This window comes from Megalobrama amblycephala, linkage group LG22 (assembly GCF_018812025.1).
Source record: "Megalobrama amblycephala isolate DHTTF-2021 linkage group LG22, ASM1881202v1, whole genome shotgun sequence".
Taxonomy (NCBI): domain Eukaryota; kingdom Metazoa; phylum Chordata; class Actinopteri; order Cypriniformes; family Xenocyprididae; genus Megalobrama; species Megalobrama amblycephala.
The window spans coordinates 27,072,190-27,099,161 of NC_063065.1; the positions used below are offsets into that span (position 1 = coordinate 27,072,190).

Genomic DNA, 26,972 nt, shown 5'->3' on the forward strand with positions numbered 1-26,972 from the left:
CACCATCACAGAGAGGCACAAGTTCACTTTCCAGAACATTTTCATTGAATGATCTCCCCGTCTTCGTCCGGAATGTAGAATCCCTGGCAATATTAAAAAAAGAACAGCTGAAAACTCATCTCTTTCATGAGCACTTAACCTCATCTTAAAAAAAAAAGAAAAGAAAAAAATGCTTTCACTTCCTCTATTATTCTAGTTTATGCTTATCTAAGCAATGTCTGAAACTTGTATTGTGAGTGCTTCTTGTGTCTATTGCCTCTTCATGATGATTTGCTTGTTGTATTCCTCACTTGTAAGTTGCTATGGATAAAAGCGCCTGCAAAATGAATAAAAAAAATGTATAATCTATATATTTCAATCAGAGTATTCTATTGCCATCATAGTAATAATGTGGTAAACACAGAAATTATGCTTATAATTTGTGAACATCCCCCCCACCCCTTAAAAGAAAGTACAGATGCAAGTTTTGCTTTGTTATATTGCTATTTAATTTAATTTAATGTTCTTTTATTTATAACTGTTCATTTATTTTCATTCAAGGACATTGTGAATAAAGACATAATATTGTAAGAAAAAAAAAATTACTTATCCTCTTTTTATAATAAATTTGTATTTATCATATTAATAATTTAAGCTCCAGGACTTAATATTGAAACTCAAATCTATCTTTGGGTTAAAATGCAGCATACCGTCAATGTGGAGAGAGCAATTCAACGTTGTGCAGGTGGTGCCATATTAAATCTCCGCCAGCAGGAGGCAACAGACTCAATCAGGCGCAGCTGCGCTGTGTATCTCATGACCAGCGAGTAACAGTATCGCTCATCGCAGGAGAGGAATGGATCTGTGAAAGACCACTTCATCAGCCAGTGAGTCACTGCACCTCACTGACATTATTACCAAAACATTAAACGTTTTAGATAGGTTTAGATGAGTGCCAGGTTGCAATACAGAAATTTAAATTGTTTATTCGGTGCAGCTAGCGAGTTAGCTCGTAGCTCATAATGCCTGTGTCTGAAAACCCAGTGAGCTGCCTATACAGACAGCATGTTTGGGCGTCAGAGGAGCTGTACAAATCCGCAGGCATTTTGGTGCGTTCCGAATCCGCAGTATTTTGGGGCATTATAGGTGCTATTTAGACAACTCGACACAATCTTTGTGTTTTTATAACGCATGTTGTGTGATAATTAAAGGTAATTTCTTACACAGAAATGTTGTCTATATAGGTAACGTTAGCTCACTATTTTTTTGAGTCAAAGCCTCAAAAACTATTCGTGTATGATGTTTAAAGATAAGCTTGTGGGTAAATTGTTTAATTTCTGGCTCTGTCATAGCTGCTTACAGAACTGACTTGACGTGTTTGCTTGAATATAAACTGACTTTACATGTCTTTAGTATATACACCAGCTAAATGACCTAAAATAGTCCTTTACCGGAGCTTTATTAATCACCTCCGAGCTGTTGCTAATTGGTTTTCAGTCCTGACTTGGTCCTCTTTTGGAGAGATTAAACTGCATCTGATTTTAAAATATTATACACAATATTTACTTTAATTTCAGACTATGTGAATAGGAAAACAAGTGCGCTATACAATTAGATTTGGAACTGACACAAGGGACATCTTCAACTTTTAGGGCTCAATGGTAATCTTATTTGGTCAACTGCACTTTTTTTCAGATAATTCTGAAAATGGCCAGATATTGTATCCATAATATTGTCTATTGTCTGGCCAACAAATCACTCTGATCATTAGTTAGCCTAAATTAAACTAGCTAAAGAAAAATTCTGCAGCCTATTTATTGACACTGATGTCAGGTGTATGACACAGCAAGATTATTATTTAATATTGTGCATTGGCCTTCAGGACTCAAACATGAATTAAACATTCACAAGAGACCTGCTGTAATTCCATATGATTGCATCAACTGGTTTCACATTTTGGATGGGTTCTCATGTTACTGAGGCTGCTGGCTGGGTTTAAAGAATGACTTGTCATTGCTTTCCTGTCATGCAATACAATGAGACTAAACAAAACTATAAATTGATTTATTTTTAGTCAGATGTTTTGTCCATATTACGTTTTAAAATGTTGTACAAAGTGCATGTTAATGATTTACCAAATGCTTTTGAAATTCCAAGGTTAGTACCCTGTTTTCCATGCAGGCTTATGTATGCCATACAACAGTTTGAGTTTTCATTAGCACTGTCTCAGCTTTTTTCTTCTTTTTTTTTCTTAGTTACTAAGGATATCAGTGTTACTGATGTAAGTATGTATTCTGGGATTCTGATTTGTGTTGCTTGCTAGTGGGATCTCTAAAAATGCACTTGATGGTTTATATATTAAATAACCATGAGGTAATATCGGATAATCCAGGCAGTGAATTAAATGTTTTACAAAAGAAAGTTACTTCATCTTATTTCATTACTTTCTCATTTTACTTAAAGGTGCAATATGTAATATTTTCTGTCCGCTAGAGGTTGCTAGAGGCCTATTCAAAACAAAGGCGTAGTTTGATGATGCCAAGTTTGAGCGCGGAATCTTGGGACATGTGGTCTTCTCATCACAGCCGGTGGAAATAATCGGGATAGGACTCTGGAAGAAATCATGTTCATGGATGCGATTATTAACGTTACTGTAGTATGAAGCAGAGCAGGACCGAGTGTTGTGGGAGCTGAACGAGGCCGCTGGAGCGATTGCGCAACACACGCCTCACGAGCAGCGGAACTTTTATTAAGCCGCAGTCGCCGGCGCTGCTTCCGCTTTTCCGGTCATGAGTATGAGGTAACACAGCTTTGTTTATCATATTTGATACATTTGAGAGTGTTGAAAATTATGTTATAACGTTACTGTGCGTTCGCTCAGTGGCTGCTGTGAGACACTGTTGCACACTGTAGTAAGATCGATTTTAGAATATCATATTAAATGCTGGATGGCTTGTGTTGATAAATAGCATGCAATTAATTTTAAAACGTATTGTATGATGGAGAAAATTCTGTATTACTGTTACTAAAAATAAAGCTGCATCTGATTATGCTATGTTATCTACTTGACAAAATAGTGTTTTTCTCTGAGGCATGGTAAAGCATGGTACTCGCAAAAAATCAAGAAAATTAGATTTAAACAATGACTGAACGTGTTGAGCTATATAACAATAATTAGATTTCTGTCTATAAATGTAACCAAACAGTTGTTCCCTTGTCTATTAAAACATGTAAATATTAAAGCGTCTTTGGTGTTTCCATGGTTTCTACAAAATAAAACCGGAAACCGAGGGTAACGCAGGTATGACGCAATTGACAGGCGACTCCTCACACTTCCCGGAGTCTTGGTTAAAATTGCAATTTTCTCACGATTTACAAATAGGTGGAAACATTTGGGATATTGTAAGTACTCAAGTGAACAAAATATATAACACTGGCCTAGTGGTTTTTGGATATTTTACTGCAAAATTCTTACATATTGCACCTTTAACCATGGTAGTTGAAAACCAAATGTTCATAATCAGATTATTTATAAATCAATGATGAATCTTCCATTACTGCAAAAAACAGCTTCAATTACAAAGACTCAAGATGGCAAAGCTGAGTCTAAAACGTGTCTAAAGATTAAAGACTTGAAGTCATTGCAAAATGGCTTATAGCTTAAGCTTTACTTGATGTTTATAGTAATACTAATAATACTAATATCAACAATATATAGCACTTTTGTGTATAAGAAATATATATTTCTTGGCATTCAAAGCGCTTTACATGGAAGGGGGAATCTCCTCAGCCACCACTAATGTGCAGCATCCATTTAGGAAATGTCCGGCTTGGAAAATGTAGGAAATGTCCGGCGGCTTGTTCGCATTACTTCATGTTTCAACATTGCTCTCACATATACATTACAGTTTGGGGTCAAAAGTTTTTTTTTTTTTCTCTCCATTTCATACTTTTCATTCATACAATTCATCAAGGACACATTAAATTGATCAAATGTGAAGACATTTATAGTGTTTCAAAAGATTTCTGTTTTTTAAATAAGTGCTGTTCTGTTCAACTTTATAGTCATCAAAGAATCCTGACAAAATCCTGCTTTCAACTCTGATAATAAGATGAACACTGGAGCTTACATTTTAAATTTTACTTGCATTTTAATATTAAGTTGATATTTAAATTAATATTTATTGTAGAAATACTTTTTTTTTTTTTTTTTTTGACAATATTACTGTATTGTTGATTTGAAAAAAAATGCAGCCTTGGTGAGCATTCTTTTAAAAACATAAAAAAAAAAAAAAAAAATCTTATTGACCCCAATCTTTTAACGGTAGTGTAAATAACATAGCTAAATCAGTCCTGCCAGTTAGCTGCACAGTGTACAGCACAGGACAGTTTGACACCACATCTGTCCAAACCATCTAATGTTCAAACAGGATTTCATATCTTTAACCCTTACTGAAATCTTAACTCCTAATGTTTGTTTTTCAGGGGCCTGATAATGGCCAACCGAGGAGGCTAGCGTTACCATGGGCAGCGTCACACTGCGCTACTTTTGCTATGGTTGCCTCTTCACCTCCGTGACCTGGTCGGTACTTCTCTTCCTGTATTTCAACCTCAGCCAGGAAAGCCGTTTGTCCTTCAGAAATGTGCCCATCCAGGGGCAGCGCCGTTTCCAGCCTCGTTTCACCCGTGGCCCAGTGGTCCAGCATAGAGATGGCAGTCATGTGCGCAAAGGCCATGCAGTGGAGGCTTTCAAACCAGACCTCTCTCCGGAGCTGGGTTAGTGGATGTTTCAAGTATAAATACAATCTACAATAGCCACTGTGAACATGTATTTAATGAAGTCTGGGTAATATTTTATTTTACCTGTAGTTTTGGTCATGGTTTTCAAGGATGAAGGCATGTCATGCAACCTGATACTCGGGATGTGCGCAACGACAAATTTCATTAACGTTTAAATGGAAATTTTGCAACCGACTATTCGACAAGTCTTGTCTTGAACTCGCTTTTTGAGTATGAAATGCAAATGACATGCACTGGCAGCAAAATCGCAAGAAAAGCTTTAAGTGTACTGATATACATTATTTAAGTGTTATCTTCATTAGGATTTTAATATAGCAACTGTTCAAGTTGTAAGTTTCATTCATAATGTTTCTCCTTTAATCCGATATAAAATTTCATACTGTATTGTCCCTCATAACCGGTAGTATAACAAGCCTATAAGCAAGCTTAATTGTTATACTAGTTTCAAATAACATGGAAGAAAATGGAAAAGTTTTGTGTAGGCTTTCAAATCATGACATGATCTTGCTCATCATGAGTGGACATTTCTCTGAATCCGTTGCAAGTGCCACAGAGAGAATGAATGCATGCAAAATCTGAGGTAAAACTAAATGATTTTGTTTTCCGCTCCAGATATACACTTTTCAAAATAATATTAATTTTAAAATGTACTAAAGATTATTCTACTTGATTAGTAGTCGTTCATTTAAGCCATTAGGCGACTAATTGCACATTTATATTTAATTACTTGAAGTGGACAAAAAAATTAATCAAAATTGTCCTAAGAACTAAGTTGTCCTAAGAAGAAGGTTAACCTAACCCTAACTTTGATGAAAGGTTTTGATCCACTTCAAATGTTGACTACTCTCTCTCTCTCTCTATATCTATCTATCTATCTATCTATCTATATATATATATATATATATATATGTATGTATGTATGTATATATGTATGTATATATATGTATATATGTAATATATTTAAGTAATGATTGTGAATGTATCGGGGAAAAATAGCAAGTTTATATAAGTTTATTTTTTATAAAATAACATTCTAATTGTTTATTAATAAACTAGTGTTTTCTAAGTCAGTGTCAGCTGCAAAGATGAAGAGAGAAATGCACATTTTATATGGATTACATAATCAGAGTATTTGTTTTTTCCATTCAAATTGGTTTGTTTAAAAGTAGATATTTCAAGCTTTCTATAGATTATATTTCTGTCAGTATCACTATCGTCAAAGATGACTGGCAGTTAGTATACAGTTTGGATTGGCGGTATGGTTCTGTTCTGGGCAAAAACTCTTAAATAATGGATAAGAGCAGGGAGAGCAGCGAGAACTCCCCTTAGGGTAAACAGAACAGAACCAAGTATTGCAATATCATTAATTTTCTTAATGACAATAATTAATGTAACATAATTGAAGAAATGAGTTTAATCAAAAGAAAAATCAGAAGGTCAAGTCCTGACTGGACGAAGGAGGAGCTGGGGATGGAGGAGGGTAATTAGCTCCTGAGCAATGCAATAAAGCTACTGATAATGCTGAATGTACCATATATATACGAATGTGGTGATAGGCGTCGTATTCCTATAGGTCAATGTGAATCAGCTGAGTGTCAGCTGATGTGAGCTTGACTAACGCTATACGCTTGATATCTCATGTCTGTGAGGAAAGTAGCCTATACACTGAGTTTCGGTTCATTTATGTGACATGCTGCTGTTCAGGGAGACCGAGACGGCAGAAAGCGCTTTATTTAACAAAAGCACAACGTTTTGTTGTTATTATGAGTGTAAACAAATAAAAGTTTGTTTGGAATGATGTATTACTCTTATCTGTATGACGAAAAATGACAGAGTATTTTAAGTTGAAAAAAATGCAAGTGATCAGTAAAGCGTGCTATACTTTAGCTGCCTTCCACACTCCGCACAAACACTTGGATATATAATGGCGTTGAGTTAAAGTTAAAGTTGCTACTACTTACATGTTTCAAATTGTAAGCCATATTTGAGGTCGATGGATGATAGGCGGACGTTTGAATTTCCTGCCTAACAATTTGTAATTACCACAAGGACCCGCTGTTAACGATCTGTCCCTGCGTGACTTTGCCACTTCTTGTGGAGTTTTTTTCTTTTTCTTTCTGCAACTAACTGACTAATAAATTATTGGTTGACTAAGCCTCTTCTAGTTGGCTAACGTTTAGTTGACTATTAGGGGGCAGCCATAGTAAAGATATAAAGCAAACCAATAAATGTGCAAAAATAAAATGTAAAAGACAAGTATTTCCAAGTCGACTAGCAGCAGCAATAACGTTTAATTGACAAGAACTAGATTAATTGACAAGTATAATAGAGTTTGATTGGACGCATAGCTTTAACGTCAACAACAAAAGATGTGGAAAAAGTTTTCTTCTTCTTTATGAGCTGTTTGTCAGCTATCATAGATAAATATGGTTATTTTTCTATTTGAGTTTTAAGTTTTATATTATTCTTACAAATTTTTTAGGTTACAACAAGTGTTAATTTTGTTATCGAAACTATGGTGAAAAATGTTCGTCAACAAGCTTTTTTTCCATGACTAAGAAGAGATGAAGATAAGATGGGTCATTAAAGGATAACTGTGACTATATCAACATGCAGTATCGTTGACAAAAAAAAAAAAAAAAAAAAGACTAAATGTAATTAAAAAATAAAAACTACCAAAATCTCTCTTTTTGTTGGAAAAAAAAGAGGAGACAAAATATTACACACTGCTGTACAAGCCTCTACTATGAGCGATTTTGTTTTGTGGTTGCTAGATGTCAAGAGTTTAAACCCCCCAATCAGAGCTTTTCTGTTAAAAGAATACATTTTCTACCCAGTTTTCCTTAATCTTTACAATCTGGCAAGCATGCTCTCCCTCTACTCTGCAGAAGAAGTGCATATAATCTGAAAACACAAACAAGTAAGCTAGAGTTTAGCAATCTGCATTTGAGATATTCTGCTTAAATGAAAGTGTCATTCAGTCAATCATTTAGTTGACTAAAACTTTACTAAACAAAAACAGGACAAGGCTGACTAAATATGATAACTAAAAAGTACATTTGACACAGGTCTAAGACTGACTAAATTAAAAAATTGCTGACAAAGTTAACACTAGTTGCGACCCAGCAGTTAAGACGCACTGGTCTAAAGCTGCCAGCATTACTGTCAGCGAGTGAGAAAGGGAGCCAGTGCTGCTCATTTACAGTAATGAGCTCTACCAGAGTGTCAAGCTGACGTCTCACCATGTAATTTCTAGAATATATTGTGTTTTGTCAGTTTATCTCAGTTAATTAGAAAAGCCTAATCATAAAAGATTGAATGGCTTGAAAAAGGTTTCCTTAATCACAGGAATGAAAATTTGACACCTATTACTTTTGTTGTTAGTGTACAACTGGCTATTCTCTGCAGAAGTCAATGGGTGAAATTTTACTGCCAGATAAATGGTTAACCTATGTAGCTATTAGCCAGTGAGGGAGGTTTTGGAACTGCTTTTGTTGCCATGACAACTGATTTTCTACTGTTATGAAATTGGTTTGATCCACCACTCTGGACTTCACTAAATCCTCTGAGAAAACAGTTTTCTCTTAATGAGCAGCCTTTGAGTATTAAGTTTATGTTTTTTATTAGTGTGTAGGGGTTCAAACATGTGGGACCAAAATATGTTTTGCGTTTTGCTCAGATGACTCATTTCTTCTCTTATTACGGGGCACCAGCCAGGAATTTCACCTTAACTGCGTCCCAATTCGGATACTATCCGTCCTAAATAGTATTTGAAATAAGAATTAGTATGTCCCAAATCGTAGTATGTTGAAATGAGTATTCCAAAAATACCCAGATGGTCTACTTTTTCCGGTTAGAATTCAAAGTGCAGATCCGTGCACACTTCTAATGGCTAATATTGCCCATAACACATTGCGCTGTGGATGAGGATTCGATTAGAACTACAAATACGAATAAAAAGTGTCAAAAAACTACAAACATAACGGATGTGCGAGACCAACGGTTAAGCAGAGCGGTTAAGATAAAGGGGCTTGAGTGGATTAATAATCAGTATCTAACCTGAGGAAAAGATATTTATTAAATGTTATTCACATTATATTTCATCTGCAACAGCATTGTGAACTTTTATAACGATGTGTTTGGTCACTAACTTTTTAAATGCATCATTGTGCAAAGATGAGGAGAGTTCTCTGCATGAAAGACCCATGACTGGCAGATAAACGTGCGGCTACATTTCTACTACAATTAAACTATATACTACAATTAAATTTAAAGGTGCCATCGATTGAAAAATTGAATTTACCTTGGCATAGTTAAATAACAAGAGTTCAGTACATGGAAATGACATACAGTGAGTCTCAAACTCCATTGTTTCCTCCTTCTTATATAAATCTCATTTGTTTAAAAGACCTTTGAATAACAGGCAAATCTCAACATAACACCGACTGTTACGTAACAGTCGGGATCATTAATATGTACGCCCCCAATATTTGCATATACCAGCCCATGTTCAATGCATTAGACAAGGGCAAAACGTCTGGATGTGTACAGCTGAATCATCAGACTAGGTAAGCAAGCAAGGACAACAGCGAAAAAATGGCAGATGGAGCAATAATAACTGTCATGATCCATGATAACATGATATTTTTAGTGATATTTGTAAATTGTCTTTCTAAATGTTTCGTTAGCATGTTGCTAATGTACTGTTAAATGTGGTTAAAGCTACCATCGTTTATTACTGTGTTCACGGAGACAAGAGCCGTCGTTATTTTCATTTTTTAAACACTTGCAGTCTGTATAATTCATAAACACAACTTCATTCTTTAGAAATCTCTCCAACAGTGTAGCATTAGCCGTTAGCCACGGAGCACAGCCTCAAACTCGTTCAAAATCAAATGTAAACATCCAAATAAATACTATACTCACAGGAATCGATGCATGCATGCAGCATGAATGACGAACACTTTGTATAGATCCATTTTGAGGGTTATGTTAGCTGTGTGAACTTTGTTTAAATGCTGTTTAAGGCAGTCGCGAGCTTGTGGGCGGGGGAGCGCCAGATTTAAAGGGGCTGCGCGCTAAATCGGTGCATATGTAATTATGGCTGAAAATAGGCAGTTAAAAAAAATAATAAAAAAAAATCTATGGGGTATTTTGAGACACAATTTATGATGAGGTAGTATGTCCCAAAGCTTGTATACTCTTCTGCTATACACTCAAAAGTATGCACTTTTTCTTTACAAAAACAGTACATACTTTTAGGACGTAGCATACGTAGGCGAATTGGGATGCAGCACTTGACAGTAAAGAGCAATCAAACATTGCTGAACAAATACAAAAATATGTAAATTGAAGGGAGTTTGTCATCTGACCAATCTGAAGGAATGATAAATGATAAAATAATACATGATAAAGGAATAAAGTGCATAAGAGGCATAAAATATAAGTGATTAAGTTGGGTTTTGCTATGGCAGAGTTACGTTAGCTTATGGAAAGATGAATTGTTTCGCTGAAATTAATAAGGTGAAGAACCTCATTATACATCAGACATATAAATGAAAGGTTACTTGTTTATTAATTGTCATTAGCTACATAACATTTAATGTGAATTAGAAAATCGTGTACTGATAATATACAACAATGCCAAGTTCTCTGGAAAGAAGGTTGGTTAAATGGTATTTACGTTCGAGTCGTAAGTGGTCGTGTGAACAGTCTGGTCGCAGTGACTTTTTCCACTGGTTGTGCTGGGTAACAATGCAGTGAGGAAAGGAGCTGAAATCTGGGGCACCAAAAGGGTCCTAAAATCTGGAACATGCAGATGAGGCCCTGAAGTAGGTGCAGAAGGTCCTTAAAGGGTTAGTTCACCCAAAAATGAAAATTCTGTCATTATTTACTCACCCTCATGTTGTTCCAAACCCGTGAGACTTTCGTTCATCTTCGGATGACAAAAGAAGATATTTTTGATAAAATCTGAGCCAGTTCTGTACTCTTCATTGACAGCTACGCAACTACCACTTTGACACTTGTCATATAGAAATCGTCCAAAACCGTGACTTCCTAGCTCAATTTCATTTCGCTTCTGTACTCAGTCTGTACAGCGTCAGAGCTTTCTGTTTGCCACCTTGGAAACAGCCGGATCAACGAACAGAGGGCGGGCTGAAGCCGTGACGAAGATATTTTTGATAAAATCTGAGCCAGTTCTGTACTCTTGAAGCCAGAACATTGATAAACATTTTAAGTCTTTAAACAACTACGCATGTCTGTGCTTCGACTACCACTTTGACACTTCAAAACGTCAAAACGCCCCCTAGCGAGAGAGAAAACATATAGAAATCGTAAAACAAAGTGAAGTAATCCATATGAATTGAGCGGTTTAGTCAAAATTTTCTGAAGAGACTCGATTGCTTTATATGCTGAACAGTTTGAATTTAGGCTTTTATTCACATATAAACATTGATCATTGAACAAACAGAAGTGAGAATGAACCTCATTGGTTCTCGCACGCCAAGCAAACATGTTTGAGCTTCCTTTTATCATAACTCATGTGTGCATTGAGGAATGTGAATAAAGACTAAATTAGATCTGTTCATCATATAAAGCGATCACGTCTCTTCAGAAAATTTTAGAGTCTCTAAACTGCTTGATTTACATGGATTAATTTTACGATCTTTTTATGAACTTTTTGAACTGAAGCGTCAAAGTGGTAGTTGCGTAGCTGTCAATGCTGGGACAGAAATCTTTAAGATTTTATTGAAAATATCTTCATTTGTTCATCGAACAATTTGGAACGACATGAGGGTGAGTAAATGATGATCGAATTTTCCTTTTTGGGTAAACTAACCCTTTAACAATCTGGAACATGCAGATGAAGGTACCTTGAAGTGAAGATTTGCTCGCCAGAGCTTAACCGTGTTGCAAAGTGCCTGTATATCTTCTGCCTAAGCGCCAGACTCAGACTTGGTCAGTCCGCTTTTATCTCTCTGGCATGGAGACTCAGGATGAGCTGTATCGATTATTGTCTCGCAGGACGAAGATTCTGAACGTAGTGTGCCTGTTATTAATGTCTCTTTCCTCACAGACTGTGGTCGTATCTCTAACTTCTAAGGCATGTTTATAAAAGATGGTTAAATGTCCTAATTGAACTAAGATCTAATTATTGCTTAATGTAAGCCTTGTCTGTGAAACCATGCCATAGAGTCCAAACATGTTTGAAAAATATTGAACTGTCATGCATGCATCATTTGTATGGTAACAGCTAAGATGTTGTACTAAAAATAGCTATCACTGAGAATACTTATTCCTCTGAATAAGTATAAAATTGTTGTGTTGTAGTTTACACCAATTTTAAGGTTTCCAAACATAGTTATGAATGGATTTGGATGGATTCTTGTCGCCTCTCTTTGTTTCAGCCACTGCTGCTGCATCCAAATTGGAATTTTTTTTATGCCGCTCCAGGCCTAAACCTTTAGGATTTAGTCTCAAAATGGGTGAAGGTCAGAAAAGCGCTTGTAGACCAATGAGAAGTCCTGTCCTTCCTGGGCTTGGTACTAGAGGTCATCATCTTGCTCCTCTAAGAGGTGTCTTGCCAGTTGTCATAGCATCTTTATCTGATGGTTGTTGGACAATTGTTTGTGCTAGTTCACCATCCAATCAAAATATAGCCAATCTTTCTCCACTGTGGTTAAGTCAGAGAGGGGCCCTAGAATGTGCTGTTCACTACATGTGTTCTGATCTCTGATTTCAGGAATGATTTTTAACAAGCAGGATCAAGAGGTACGAGATATGGGCTATCATAAGCACGCATTCAACGTACTCATCAGTAACCGTCTCGGCTACCACAGAAACGTCCCCGACACCAGGAATGACAAGTACGAGGATCTATCTGTGTACTCACCACTTGCTGAAATCAATATCTCTTTTGAATCATTTGCTAGAAATCACCATGAAATCCGAACTGACCTTTCTTATTTGTATAGCATATTGTAGTGTTTATTATAAATTATTTATCTTACGTGTACATTTTGCATATTATTATGATTAGGCTATTTTTCAGCTGCATTTTATTCCCTTCCTGCTCGTCAACTTAAGTCAAATGCAGTCACCTGTACCTGTTAACTAAGGCAAACATGCCAGGAAAATGTAAATTTCAAGAGCTTTGGCTACAAAATGACTAATTCAATGACTAATTCAATGACTGTCCTAACCAGCCGCGACACGACAAAGGATTCTGTTTTTGAAATGGTTTATATATTTATGGGATTTTGCAGCTAATAGTTCAGGTCATAGAGAGGGAACAAGGACATAAATGCACAAAGAAAAGTATTTATTACTTACAGTTTGAACATTCATGTTTCCTTTTATTTCTTTTCAAACTAATTAATAATGAATAAATTGAATAAATGCACATTGGATAAACTACCAACATTACTTCTGAAGGAAAAATATTATGGCACTTAATTATTTAATAATTATTAATTATTTATTTCAGACTTAAATAATCATAACCATTTACAGAAATAGCCTAGTGTCAAACAGTCTTAAGACAGTCTGCAAAAACTAAATGTGAAGAAATCAAAAGACTGAATGATGAACTTGATGAGAAACAGAAAATCCTCTAAAGCATTTAACCCCTGAAAGCATAAAAATTATAAATTAATTTCTGTAGAAATAGTACAGAAAAATGTGCATTTAACGGGTAAAAGTGCAAAAAAAAAGTAGTGTGTATGAGTGTTTAACTTAGTTTTGTACTAAAAATAATAATAAAGCTTGTAAATGGATGGATTTAAAATACTGTCTGTGGCTGATTTTTGTCTGGTCAGTGCTCAGCACAACAGTGGCCTGTTTTTCCGTTCATTATAGGTCATGGAAATTCAGCTTTTTAGTCAGGGATAAGTCAGGGACTTTGACATTTGGCTTAGAGTGGGAACCCTGCTAACAAAAATGGATATTTTTAAAAGAATATTCACTCAGCTTTTTATACAACATATGTATTGACCATGTGAACATCACCACCAACAAAAAACACCAAAAAATTATTATCCAAGTCATTATTATCCAAGTCATATGATTGCTTTGTGAGAGAAACAGACCAAAATTTAAGTTATTCACTGAAAATATATATCTATGAAATGCCAATGGGCATTGCTATTCACAGCTGTTTAAATACGCAGAATGGAGAATGAGATTTCAGTTCTGTAGCAGAGAGCACAGTTTTCAGTAAATTACTTCAGTCAGATGCAGTCACTTTGATCTGTCATTGTAAGAAAAAAGTTGTGTAAAGATACTTCAGAAATAATCCATTTGTGTTTCATAGAAAAAAAAAAAAAACATAGGTCTGGAACGATAGTGAGTAAATAATTACAGAATTTTAATTTTTGGGTTAACCATTGTTTATGACCTAGAGAACATTTTATGTGGTCAAAGTGCACATATGGTTTGTAAAAACATGTCATGTTTAAATGGAGGTTAAGGAATGTGCTGTTTGGCATAATATTGCTGTAAATCATCACATGAACACTGTTCCCAACAGGTGCAGGGACAGGACCTATTCCTGTGGCTTTGCCCACGGCCAGCATAGTGATCTGTTTCTTCAATGAGGCATTCTCTGCCCTCCTGAGGACTGTTCACAGTGTGCTGGATCGCACACCAAACTACCTGCTCCATGAGATCATACTGGTAGATGACCACAGTGAACTGGGCAAGCTGCTTTACTTCTCTAAATGTATTCTGTCCTAAACCAACCCTGCTGTCAAGAGACTCAACTTAGCACTCGTGATCTCCTCACACAAGACTTTGACACATTGACGTTTAAATGTTGCAAAGCTAAAGACTTGATTTGCTAATAGGCATGAATAACACAACATTAGAAGTGGGGGAAAATAGATTGATATTCTCGTTCTTAGAATCAATATTATAGTTAGATTTTTCATATGAATATATATTTTTCAGAAAAAAAAAAAAATAGATTAGCTACTATTCGGAGGAAGTCAGGGAAGAGACGAAATGTACTATAGCAGTGGGCCAGCCTAGTACTCAAATAACTGTCTCAGAAAAAAATATAGCACTGAGTAAAATAACTTAAATATATCACTGTTTGAAGGTGCTAAATATAACAAATCACAATATTGTCATATGATGACAGAGATAATAGGTCTGTGTGCATGTGAACTGAATAATTTGGTCAACAAATCATCATCTAAACATGTTATACTATGTCTAAAATTCCTGTCATATTTCTATAATTAGTCTGAAGACAAGTTGAAGTCTATGAGACAAGCTTTCAGATCTCTTGGTTTAACCATTAAAATATTCTATAGAAGAATGTGTATGAGTGAAGGGTAAGAAATGGAGTAACTCTGATGAGCTGGCTTCCTTACCTATCAAATGTCAATCTGTATGTCTGACAGATGATCTGAAGGAAGACTTGGATTCTTACATTCAGCAGCACCTGCAGAAGAAAGTGAAGCTGGTTCGTAATGAGCGGAGGGAGGGGCTGATCCGTGGGAGGATGATTGGGGCATCTCACGCTACAGGTTTGACTCTAAACCCCTACTCTTTCACCCTTGCTTTATTCTTTAAACTATTTTTTTTTGCATTGTAGGCTGTTCGCACACTACAACAGAAGTGGCCAGTCCTGCTCCAGGAGGTCCAGGATAACTCAGAGCTGTAGTTATCTTTTCAATCCTCTTGTAAGGCTGTCTTCATCTGTCTCTTTCAGGTGAGGTGTTGGTGTTTCTGGACAGTCACTGTGAGGTGAATGAGGCATGGCTCCAGCCTCTGCTCACACCCATTAAAGAGAACAGAAAAACCGTGGTGTGTCCTGTCATTCGACATCATCAGCGCAGACACGCTAGTATACAGCCCCTCTCCTATCGTGCGGGGGGGATTCAACTGGGGCTTGCACTTTAAATGGGACCCAGTGCCCATGTCTGAACTCAACAGCCCCGATGGAGCCATCAGGTATTACCAGTGTGTGTTACATTATGCTGGGATGCAAACTGCCACAACTTGCCATTTCGAAAGCATATTTTATAATATTTTGGTTTGTTTTCATTGAGTACCAAATAAAAAGAGAACATAATTAGATGAAGTAATAATAAAATAGTTTTATTTGTATGAATTGTATTAGTAGATTTATTAGTATTATTTGTAATATTAACGTTTTGTGACATAAAATACTTTAAAACGGGATGTTATTGTGGTCACCTTTTGAGACATAAAATACTTTAAAATGGGATGTTATTGTGGTCACACTGAGTATCCTTGTGTAATACTGCATATCCTGTCTCTGAAGCTGCAGTCATTGATGGGGATGAGGGCCAACACTTTTAACCCTGGGGTCATAGACTGTCCTGTTTAAAATCCATCTCTCCAGATGGATTCTTGGCACAGAATTTGAACCATAGGGTTGTCTGTGTTACAACTAAACCCTTTTGCCACATTCACATTACAAGTCAAATGTTTGGACACAGCTACTCATTCTTTTTTTTTTATTACTATTTTGCGAATTTTAGAATAATAGAGAAGTCAAATGAAAGTATTGGAATTATGTAGTGACCAAAATATAAATGAAAACTCCAACTCTTTAATTTTACACAAAAAGTTTAGTTTTGTAAAAGAAACTTGTGCATAAACACAATTTATATTTGTCTAGCATATGTCTTTAGATCAAAAGGGGTCAGTGTTGCCAGATGTACGATAATTATCGTATTTGTACGATAATTTTGACCTCTGTACGATGTACGATCAATAATGAAAAAAATCCCATAATGTACGATAATTTCAGTATTTTGTGACACTTCAAATGATGGTCGTTATAATCGGCTCATTGATCTAGCCGTGTGGATCCTAACGTGAACTTTGTTAGGCACGTCTTCCATCTCATCTCATGTTACGTCTTCTCGGCCAATCATTGTGGAGAATGAATCTCTCTCACGAGCTCAACCCTGCATCCCAATGTGCATACTGTCCACCCTATCCGCCCGAAATAGTATTGAAAATGACTAATGTCACATACTATTTAGGATGGATAGTATGCACATTGAGATGCAGGCCAAGTTAACTTTTCTGCCTTGGCGCTTAGGTCAGTTGTTTCCCACTAAGGCACGCGTAATAATTATTTATGTATTGTGGTAATTTACAATTCATGTCAAAACGTTGTTGGTCTATAGATAAATAGCTGTATTCTGTACGTTTGACTCTCATGTCACCTTTATTTATACAGCTCTTTTTACAATGCAGATTGTGTCAAAGTATAGCTTTACAGAAATAGAGGGAACATAATTTTGGCTGTACAGCAGCAAAAATAGTGTGATTGTCCAGCTTAAGTTAGTTCAGTATTGATTCTTTCCGTTGTAAAAATCATTAGTTATTAATTTAGTTCATTTACCTATACTAAAAAGTCGTGTACGATAATTTTCTTCCAAATACGATAATTTTGAGCTTCTGGTACGATAATTGTACATTTCCAATCTGGCAACACTGAAAGGGGTTCTAGAGTCATGTGAAACAAATCCAGTCCAGTTTGTCCACACATTTGCTGGTAGTGCACACAAGCCTACTGTGGTACAATATGACTCCAGTCATGTTTCTCTGCAGGTCTCCCACGATGGCAGGTGGACTGTTCGCCATGGACAGGAATTATTTTTATGAGCTTGGCCAGTATGACCGTGGCATGGACATATGGGGTGGAGAGAACTTGGAAATCTCTTTTCGGGTAAATGGTTTGTGTATGCTTTATTTTTTTTTAAAGAATTTTTTTGCATTTTCAGTTTAGACCAGTGTTTTCCAAACGGTGGTTTACAAACCTGTGGGGGTTCATGACAGAACTGCAAGAGTTGATGAATAGCTAAAAATTCAATGTAATGTAACACACAAATTAGGCTGCACAATTAACTAAAAAGAAAACTGAAATAGCGATATATACTTGTATCTTATCAAGTGTGATTATCAAATCAAGTGTGATTATCAAATCAAAGGCTGCAATTTAATTAAGGAAGTACATAGTAGGGATGGGAATCTTTTGGAATCTCACGATTCAATTAAAATCGATTCTTGGGGTCACAATTCGATTAAAAATCGATTCGATATATGCATAGATTTGATTTTAGATTTGATTCTAAACTTACTTTTGAATTTTAATTTATTTTCCGTGAAGCCCTGTGCCCCCAATGGATTGATATTAAATACAACTTATAGGTGTAATTAAAGTTTCGTTTGAATTATTATTTTTCAATCTCATGTTATAGTTTTACTTCATCATTCAAATGATAATATCTAAATATTTTATATTGAACTATTTTATTCATAATAAATGACATTTCCTGCTTTTTAATTTTTTAGGATATTGGTAATACTAGTTATATTGTTTAAATTTGTTCCCATGGTACAGTTTTTGCCATGTCTGTTTATAGCGTTTTTAAGGGCCTTGTTTTGTTTTTTTTCTGATATCTGGCAACCCTTCTCTGAAGCTTTAATGAAGAGAGGGAAGAGTTATTTAATAAGATAGTTTAAATTGTACACACCTTGTAACTGCATTGTTGGAGAATGAGACGCCGCCCAGCTCAGCCTTTCACATTTGCCTCTCACGGCATGAACACATGCACCTCTTTTGCATCATTAAAATGTGAGAATCAGCTGGTTATGATCAGTGGCCGATCTTTTGGAGTCAGAAAAAAATTATATGCGCTGTTGCATTCTCAGTATTTAGAGATTTAGCTTTTACAAGCAGGTATTGTTTTGTCACTACGACATCTGCTTGCGCATTCACATTCTGTTCGGACAACTGGTTCAGACATTTTTATTGAATCTTGGGGACCAAAAATATACTAACTTGGTTTAAATTATTTTTCTTCATCAGATTTGGATGTGTGGAGGCCAATTACTAATTGTTCCCTGCTCCAGGGTGGGGCATATCTTCCGCAAGCGCCGGCCCTATGGGTCACCTGGAGGTCAGGATACAATGGCCCACAATTCCCTGCGTCTGGCCCATGTCTGGATGGATGACTATAAGGTGGAGATCAATAGCATAACACTATAATAATGCTCTGTGAATAATACTTTAAACTGTTCTATCTTTTCGCTACTCTAGCATTAATATAGAGAGATTGTGTTGTGATATGAGAAACATGAAAGTAGCACCAGTATGTACAGTGGGTACAGAAAGTATTCAGACCCCCTTAAATTTTTCACTATTTGTAATATTGCAGCCATTTGCTAAAATCATTTAAGTTCATTTTTTTCCTCATTAATGTATACACAGCACCCCATATTGACAGAAAAACACAGAATTGTTGACATTTTTGCAGATTTATTAAAAAAGAAAAAATTAAATATCACATGGTCCTAAGTATTCAGACCCGTTGCTGTGACACTCATATTTAACTCAGGTGCTGTCCATTTCTTCTGATCATTCCTTGAGATGGTTCTACACCTTTCATTTGTGTCCAGCTGTGTTTGATTACACCAACTGGACTTGATTAGGAAAGCCATACACCTGTCTATATAAGACCTTACAGCTCACAGTGCATGTCAGAGCAAATGAGAATCATGAGGTCAAAGGAACTGCCTGAAGAGCTCAGAGACAGAACTGTGGCAAGGCATAGATCTGGCCAAGTTTACAAAAAAATCTCTGCTGCACTTAAGGTTCCTAAGAGCACAGTGGCCTCCATGAACCTTAAATGGAAGACGTTTGGGAAGACCAGAACCCTTCCTAGGGCTGGCCGTCCGGCCAAACTGAGCTATCGGGGGAGAAGAGCCTTGGTGAGAGAGGTAAAGAAGAACCCAAAGATCACTGTGGCTGAGCTCCAGAGATGCAGTCGGGAGATGGGAGAAAGTTGTAGAAAGTCAACCATCACTGCAGCCCTCCACCAGTCGGGGCTTTATGGCAGAGTGGCCCGACGGAAGCCTCTCCTCAGTGCAAGACACATGAAAGCCCGCATGGAGTTTGCCAAGATGGTGAGAAATAAGATTCTCTGGTCTGATGAGACCAAGATAGAACTTTTTGGCCTTAATTCTAAGCGGTATGTGTGGAGAAAACCAGGCACTGCTCATCACCTGTCCAATACAGTCCCAACAGTGAAACATGGTGGTGGCAGCATCATGCTGTGGGGATGGTTTTCAGCTGCAGGGACAGGACGACTGGTTGCAATCGAGGGAAAGATGAATGCGGCCAAGTTACAGGGATATCCTGGATGAAAACCTTCTCCAGAGTGTTCAGGGCCTCAGACTGGGCCGAAGGTTTACCTTCCAACAAGACAATGACCCTAAGCACAACAGCTAAAATAACGAAGGAGTGGCTTCACAACAACTCCGGTGACTGTTCTTGAATGGCCCTAGCCAGAGCCCTGACTTAAACCCAATTGAGCATCTCTGTCTGCAGAGACCTCAAAATGGCTGTCCACCAACGTTTACCATCCAACCTGACAGAACTGGAGAGGATCTGCAAGGAGGAAAGGCAGAGGATCTCCAAATCCAGGTGTGAAAAACTTGTTGCATCTTTCCCAAAAAGACTCATGGCTGTATTAGATCAAAAGGGTGCTTCTACTAAATATTGAGCAAAGGGTCTGAATACTTAGGTCCATGTGATATTTCAGTTTTTCTTTTTTAATAAATCTGCAAAAATGTCAACAATTCTGTGTTTTTCTGTCAATATGGGGTGCTGTGTGTACATTAATGAGGAAAAAAAATGAACTTGAAATGATTTTAGCAAATGGCTGCAATATAACAAAGAGTGAAGAATTTAAGGGGGTCTGAATACTTTCCATACCCACTGTAGGAGATTAGTTTCCTGGATGAGCAGCATTGCCTGAAAAAGTGGTCATTATTCAGAAATATATGACCACTGTATGCTGTGACTAACTAAACAGAATCCAGTGTTTCAGAGAACCATGTAATAAAGTTAGTAGTACAGTGTTGGGGTTTTTTGTAATGTTTGTTTATTTGCAGAGGGTTTATTAAGACCCTTCAACAAAAATGATTCAATCTCTTTTCTTGTCAATATTGTAGTTTTTATTTTATTTTTTGAGGCATTCCAGGTCTTTTCTCTTGAGAGTGTTTCAAAGCATGAAATAATATATGTATTATATAACCTATAACATTTTACATAGAGAAAATCAAACACGTTTGATATTTTGAGCCAGTTTTAGAACACACATTGTTTTTATTTGTCATGCATCTCCTAGCAACATTTCCACATGAGTTGTTTAGTGGATGATGCCTTAGTGTTTCTCTGTAACTGTTTACAAAATTCGACAATTCGTATGGAGCCTAGCGTTTTAGAAGTCATGTGATGTATTCCATTGTTTTCGCACATGATCTCTTTTAGAGTACAGTTTGACCTCTCTTCGTAAAGACAAATGAGAGCAGACATTACATAGCTTTTTGCTTTACAACAAAAAAAAAAATTCAGCATGTCCACCCTGACCCTGATTCTTTAAGGTCACTCAATAAATTGACTGTTTTTTGTCGGGTTGGGCATTGACATCGCTGTTGGCAACCCATAGCACACGTGCAGTGTGCTTCATTACACTCCTGGGCCAACCCGAAAAAGTGGGCCAAGCCAAAAATAGCAAAATACTTAGTGGTCTTATAATGTCACTTATTGGTCTTTTTAAATCACTTGTCTGGAAATTAGCAAGAATTGCAAAAAATACTGTAGGAAGAAGTGTCAGTGTTGTTCCACTCTATGTTGATAGCTTCAAAGAGTTCATGAGAAGTTGAAAAATGTCTCCCATTTCACTTGAGTTTAAGCTGAGACCAAATAGGGTTCAGCAGGGTTCAAATCTGGAATCTGACCAAAGGCTGATGGACTTTTTTCTTAAGCCACTTCTTGGTTGTCTTTGCAATTTGGGCATGAGTGTTGTCTTGCTGAAAAATAACATCCATTGATTCCTCTTTAGATAACTTTTCATTTGTGGGAAGCAAGCCATTCTGCAATATTCTCCTGTACTCCAAAACATTAAATGACTTTTCACAGTGAATTAGCTCACCAATATGTGACCCTGGACCACAAAACCAGTCATAAGGGTCAGTTTTTTTAAATTGAGATTTATACATCATCTGAAAGCTGAATAAATAAGCTTTCCATTGATGTATGGTTTGTTAGGATAGGACAATATTTGTTCGAGATAAAACTATGTGAAAATCCGAAATCTGAGGGTGCAAAGAAAAACGAAATATTGAGAAAATTGCCTTTAAAGTTGTCCAAATGAAGTCCTTAGCAATGCATATCCACTCACAAAATAAATTTTTGATATATTTACGGTAGGAAATTTACAAAATATCTTCATGGAACATGACCTTTACTTAATATCCTAATGATTTTTGGCATAAAAGAAAAATCAATAATTTTGACCCATATAATGTATTGTTGGCTATTGCTACAAATATACCCATGTGACTTATGACTGGTCACACATGAGCAGCTAAAAAGGCTCCCCACACAATGACTCCTCTTCCTCCATGATTCACTGTGGTAGAGATGCATTTATTATTATATTTCTCAGCAGATTTTCAAAGACGCTCTGGAGCATCACCATGCAACTCGTGTTTCGTTATGATACATCATTCCACACAACTTCCCATATTCTGCCAAAAACTTGTTTTTCTGAGAGAGCAATGGCTTTTTAAGTAGTGCATATGTTTTAATTTTGCTAATTTCCTGACCAATAATTTGTGGTTAAGACAATTAAAAGCTTCGTGTTTAGCCATTTTAGGCTTAGCTGATTTTTTTTTGTTTTTTTTTTTGCCCAGCAGTACATGTTGTAGATGTGTGAAATTCTTCATGTGTGTTTGAATTGTACAGCTGCGTCCGTGGCGCAGAACTTCAAAGGCTCATCATAATTGGCTCCTTGTCTAAGAGATAATTGACCCAGTTAGAGGAGAATGTAATTACCTGTGTCAGACACATTAAAGCTCTGCTTCAGCCAGTTATTCTCAAGATCCTGCTTAACAATGTCAGCTACATTCTCAGCAATATTTGTTTAGTCTTTTTGCCATTTTTATTTATTGCTTCAGTGATGTGTAAAAAAAGTGTTGAATTATTTTCCAGCTAATGTGGTTTTTTTTTTATTTTATCATGTTTTGATGTCCTTTTCATAGGTGGTTGATGGGTACTTGATTATCACATCAGGAAACGAATGCATTATTTAACGATTAAGTTCTCAACAGTAATACATTGTAAAAATTGATTTATTTATTTTTTTTAAACAACAGTTAGACTGTGTCGGTTTTTCACTAAGATCATCGCATTATATTCTAGGATTGCTGTACTTAGGATTTGTGATGCCTTAGAATTTGCCCGTGAATTTGTATTCAGGTGATGGAGAGAAAGACAACAGTGATTTAGAACAGGGTTTCACAAATGGATTTGTGAGAGAACTTGCAGGGGGCTTTTTAAGTTGATGGAAAAACCAATAATTTAATCACAAAAATGCACAATTAAATTACTAAATAATTAAAAAAAAGATGAAATATTTTATTTGTTTACCTGCATGAACCATGAACTTGCGACAATGTTATTAAATTGACTGAAATATTAAAGGGGACCTATTATAGGGGCAGTAAGGAGTATGGAATTGACCGCAACAGTCAACGTAAATACACCTTTTTCGAGAATGTTTTGCCTTGCATATGCTTTTTCAGTAAATTTGATAATTGAATATTTGTATTGCGTATGTGTGTTCTTCAGGAGCAGTACTTTGCCTTGCGCCCTGAGCTGAGGAACCGTAACTATGGGGACATCAGCGAGCGGGTCGCGATTCGGAAGCGGCTGCAATGTCACTCCTTTAAATGGTACCTGGACAATATCTACCCTGAAATGCAGGTTTCCTCCCCACACAAGCCCCAGCAGCCTGTCTTCATCAACAAGGGTTTGAAGAGACCCAAGGTCCTGCAGCGGGGTCGGGTAAGACCTCATGTTGACCCTTATGCTTATCTTTTATCGCTGATGGTCAATAAATGACTGCATGAATGTGTCTGTTGTTTTTAGGTTTGATTCTCATTACACACTCTATTTTTTTGTGTAATTTTATTAAACGAAATAAATTATTTAAATATACACTGATGAGCCAAAACATTCTGACCAACTGATTAGTGAACAGTCAGTTCATTTAGTCAATGTGTTGGATGCAGCTGAAATGGGCAAGAGTGAGAGACTTTGGCAAGGGCTAAATTGTTATGGCAAGGTGACTGGGTCAGAGCATCTCTAAAAGGGCAAGCCTTGTGGGATGCTTCTGGTCAGCAGTGGTGAGAATCAATGGACAGTGGTCTGAGGAGAGACAAACCAATTGGTGACAGGGGTTTGGGCATCTAAGGCTCATTGATGCACAAGGGCAACAAAAGCTATCTCGTCTGGTCTGGCCTTTGACTGTAAAAAAAGATGGACAGCGCACCTTCACTCTCTTTCATTGTAGAAAAGTGAAGCAGCCAATGTCCCAATATGGCACTGACATCTCGGAATCCGAGTCTACGCAGTAGTGTGCGTGAGGTGGAGCCAAGGTATACCCCGCTCACAGTTTACTGCAGATCAACTCATGTCGGTTGTGAAATAAACAGTCGTGGAAATTAATGTTAAAGCTCCAATCTCCTCCCGAAGATCCCGGAAAAAAAGTCTGTTGGTGCCTCAGAGAAGCTGTCAATCGTGACGTCACACCCCCATTTTTATAGCATCAAATGTGTAATTTGATAGTTTAATTTGTCTCACGTCCCATTATATTACTTGGATAGGGTGGGGTTTATGTCCTATACTGCATCTATCCACCAGGGGGTGTTCGAAACGTTTTGGCTTCACTTTTCAGGACTTATCACACTTGGGTCTGACCACTAGAAAGTCTATTGTGGCACAAGTCACACGGAAATTTTAATGAAATTTATGGGAAGAAAGTGTAACCACATTGCATCCTGCTGCATATGGGGTTGTGTAGCCACAGACTGGTCAGAGTGCCCATGATGCCTGATCTCTGTCCACCGTCGAAAGTACCTACAATGGGAACGCAAGCATCAGAACTAGACCTTGGAGCGGTGGAAGAAGGTCATCTGGTCCAATTAGTCCCGTTTTCCTTTACATCATGTGGACAGCTGTGTACATGTGCTCCATTTACCTGGGGTAGTATGGCACCGGGATGCACTGTGGGACAACATCAGCTGGTGGAGGGAGTGAGATGCTCTGGGCAATGTTCTGCTGGGAATCTGGGTCCGGCCATTCATGTGTACCTCAATTTGACACGTGCCACCTATCTAAATGTTGTTGTAAACCAGCTACATCCCATCATTGCAATATCGTATTCCCTGATGGCAGTGACATCTTTCAGCAGGATAATGCGCCCTGCTACACTGCAAAACATTGTTCAGGAATGGTTTGAGAAACATAATGAAGAGTTCAAGGTGTTGCTCTGGCCTACAAATTCCTCAGATTTCAATCCGATTAAGCATCTATGGGATGTGCTGGACCAACAATTCTGATCCATGGTGGCTCCACCTTGCAACTTACAGGACTTGAATGATCTGCTGCTAACATCTTGGTGCTAGGTACCACAGGACACCTTCAGGCGTTTTGTAGAGTCCATGCCTCGACGGGTCTGGGCTGTTGTTGGCAGCACGTGGAGGACTAACAGCATATTAGGCAGGTGTTCATAATGTTTTGAATCATTGGTGTATATCTTTGAATTATATGTAATACTATTTCACAAATTATTTACTGTATATTGTATCTCAGTCAATAAATGACTGCATGAATATGTGTCTGTTTTTAGGTTTGGTTCTCACAACATCTACATTATTTTTCTATTGTCATTTTAATCTCTTCATTACATTACCTACTGTATTTTAAGTTAATTAAGTGCAGAGCCATATGAAATGAATCGACAGCTCTCTGTATAAACAGCAGAGGGCAGCAGAGCAGCTCTTGAACAGTATGGGTTCGGACGGCTCATTGTCCACTGATGTTTTACATTAATTTTGCAGTACGTTAGTGTTATAGAATATTTAGAATATCATCTGATTTTTGTATTTTTCTAAGCCTAAGGTTGGTCAGTTATCACCATGAACGGTTTTTAATGTATTTCTTTAAAGATAAATATATGTTTTCATGTTCTTCCTCAGCTGCGTAATCTGCTGGCTGACAAGTGTCTGGTGGCGCAGGGACGTCCCAGTCAGAAGGGGGGCGCTGTGGTGGTGAGAGACTGTGATCCACAGGACCCGGAGCAGGTCAGGTCATCAAACTGCTGTCATTCTGTAATAATTATTAGCAGCTATGAAGTAAATTTTGCTTCTTTCTTTTTTTTTTTGAGCTCTTTGGGCTGCTCATTTATGTCCTATATCAGTATTCATTTTTGACTCATACTTGCACTACTGTTCAAAAATGTAGATTTTTATAATTTTTTTTAGCTGCAGTCCACTTTTTTTGTTGAAAAATTATTCAAGTACATAACCAGCCAGTGTTCAAAACTATCTCCTTACCTTAGCCCGATTCACAAAGGTAAGCTTGTAATAATGTTTTCTAATTAGAGTGGTACTGGTGGGTTTCCGTGGGAAATTCAAGCATGTTGCTGTTTGTCTTTGCGTCGTTACGTCACGTCTGTTTACATAAAGAACGAGTCCCTGCGAGTAGGCTATATGGCATGTGAGGATGCTGCACGTGGCGGATCATTTATTGCCTTTTCTCACAGCAGCTGGAATAATTAAACTTATCATTTTGATGGTGGATTTTATGGTATGACAAATTAACTTTAGAGATTAGACTGTACAGAAATTGAAATCTACAGGTAACGCTAATACACACTAATACACAGTCACGCAATGCTGATGTTGTTAACATTAACAATTTGAGAACAAAGTATAACAATAATAATTTGCATGGTTTGTGATATGAGCTAAGCGATCATTAGATTTAATCACAATGGTAGCGTGATTTATTGTAATGCTTTTTTCCCCCCCTCAGTTGGTCAGAACAAAAGTGGCAGATTGTTACTTGCTTGTTCAGATGACATTTTCTGTTGAAAATTCTTATTTTGGTCATACTTCCAAGACAGCCACACATTCTCCTCAAAACATTACATTTATCCGCGATGACGAATGATACAGTGCTCAGCGTAAATGAGTACACCCCCTTTGAAAAGTAACATTTTAAACAATATCTCAATGAACACAAAAACAATTTCCAAAATGTTGACAAGACTAAGTTTTATATAACATCT

General features: G+C 37.0%; 1 protein-coding gene across 1 annotated transcript in view; it reads left to right on the forward strand.

Annotated features, from left to right (window-relative positions):
• Positions 1-731: 731 nt before the first annotated feature.
• The window catches only part of galnt11 (UDP-N-acetyl-alpha-D-galactosamine:polypeptide N-acetylgalactosaminyltransferase 11 (GalNAc-T11)), a 30,518-nt gene continuing 4,277 nt past the window's right edge, over positions 732-26,972 (forward strand). The window contains 13 exon segments of the mRNA XM_048174414.1: positions 732-866; positions 2,235-2,260; positions 4,465-4,755; positions 12,524-12,647; positions 14,309-14,327; positions 14,329-14,476; positions 15,186-15,311; positions 15,497-15,606; positions 15,608-15,738; positions 17,377-17,494; positions 18,638-18,790; positions 23,468-23,683; positions 25,879-25,983. Of these exon segments, the coding sequence (XP_048030371.1) occupies positions 4,503-4,755; positions 12,524-12,647; positions 14,309-14,327; positions 14,329-14,476; positions 15,186-15,311; positions 15,497-15,606; positions 15,608-15,738; positions 17,377-17,494; positions 18,638-18,790; positions 23,468-23,683; positions 25,879-25,983 (1,503 nt within the window). The 5' untranslated portion in view covers positions 732-866; positions 2,235-2,260; positions 4,465-4,502.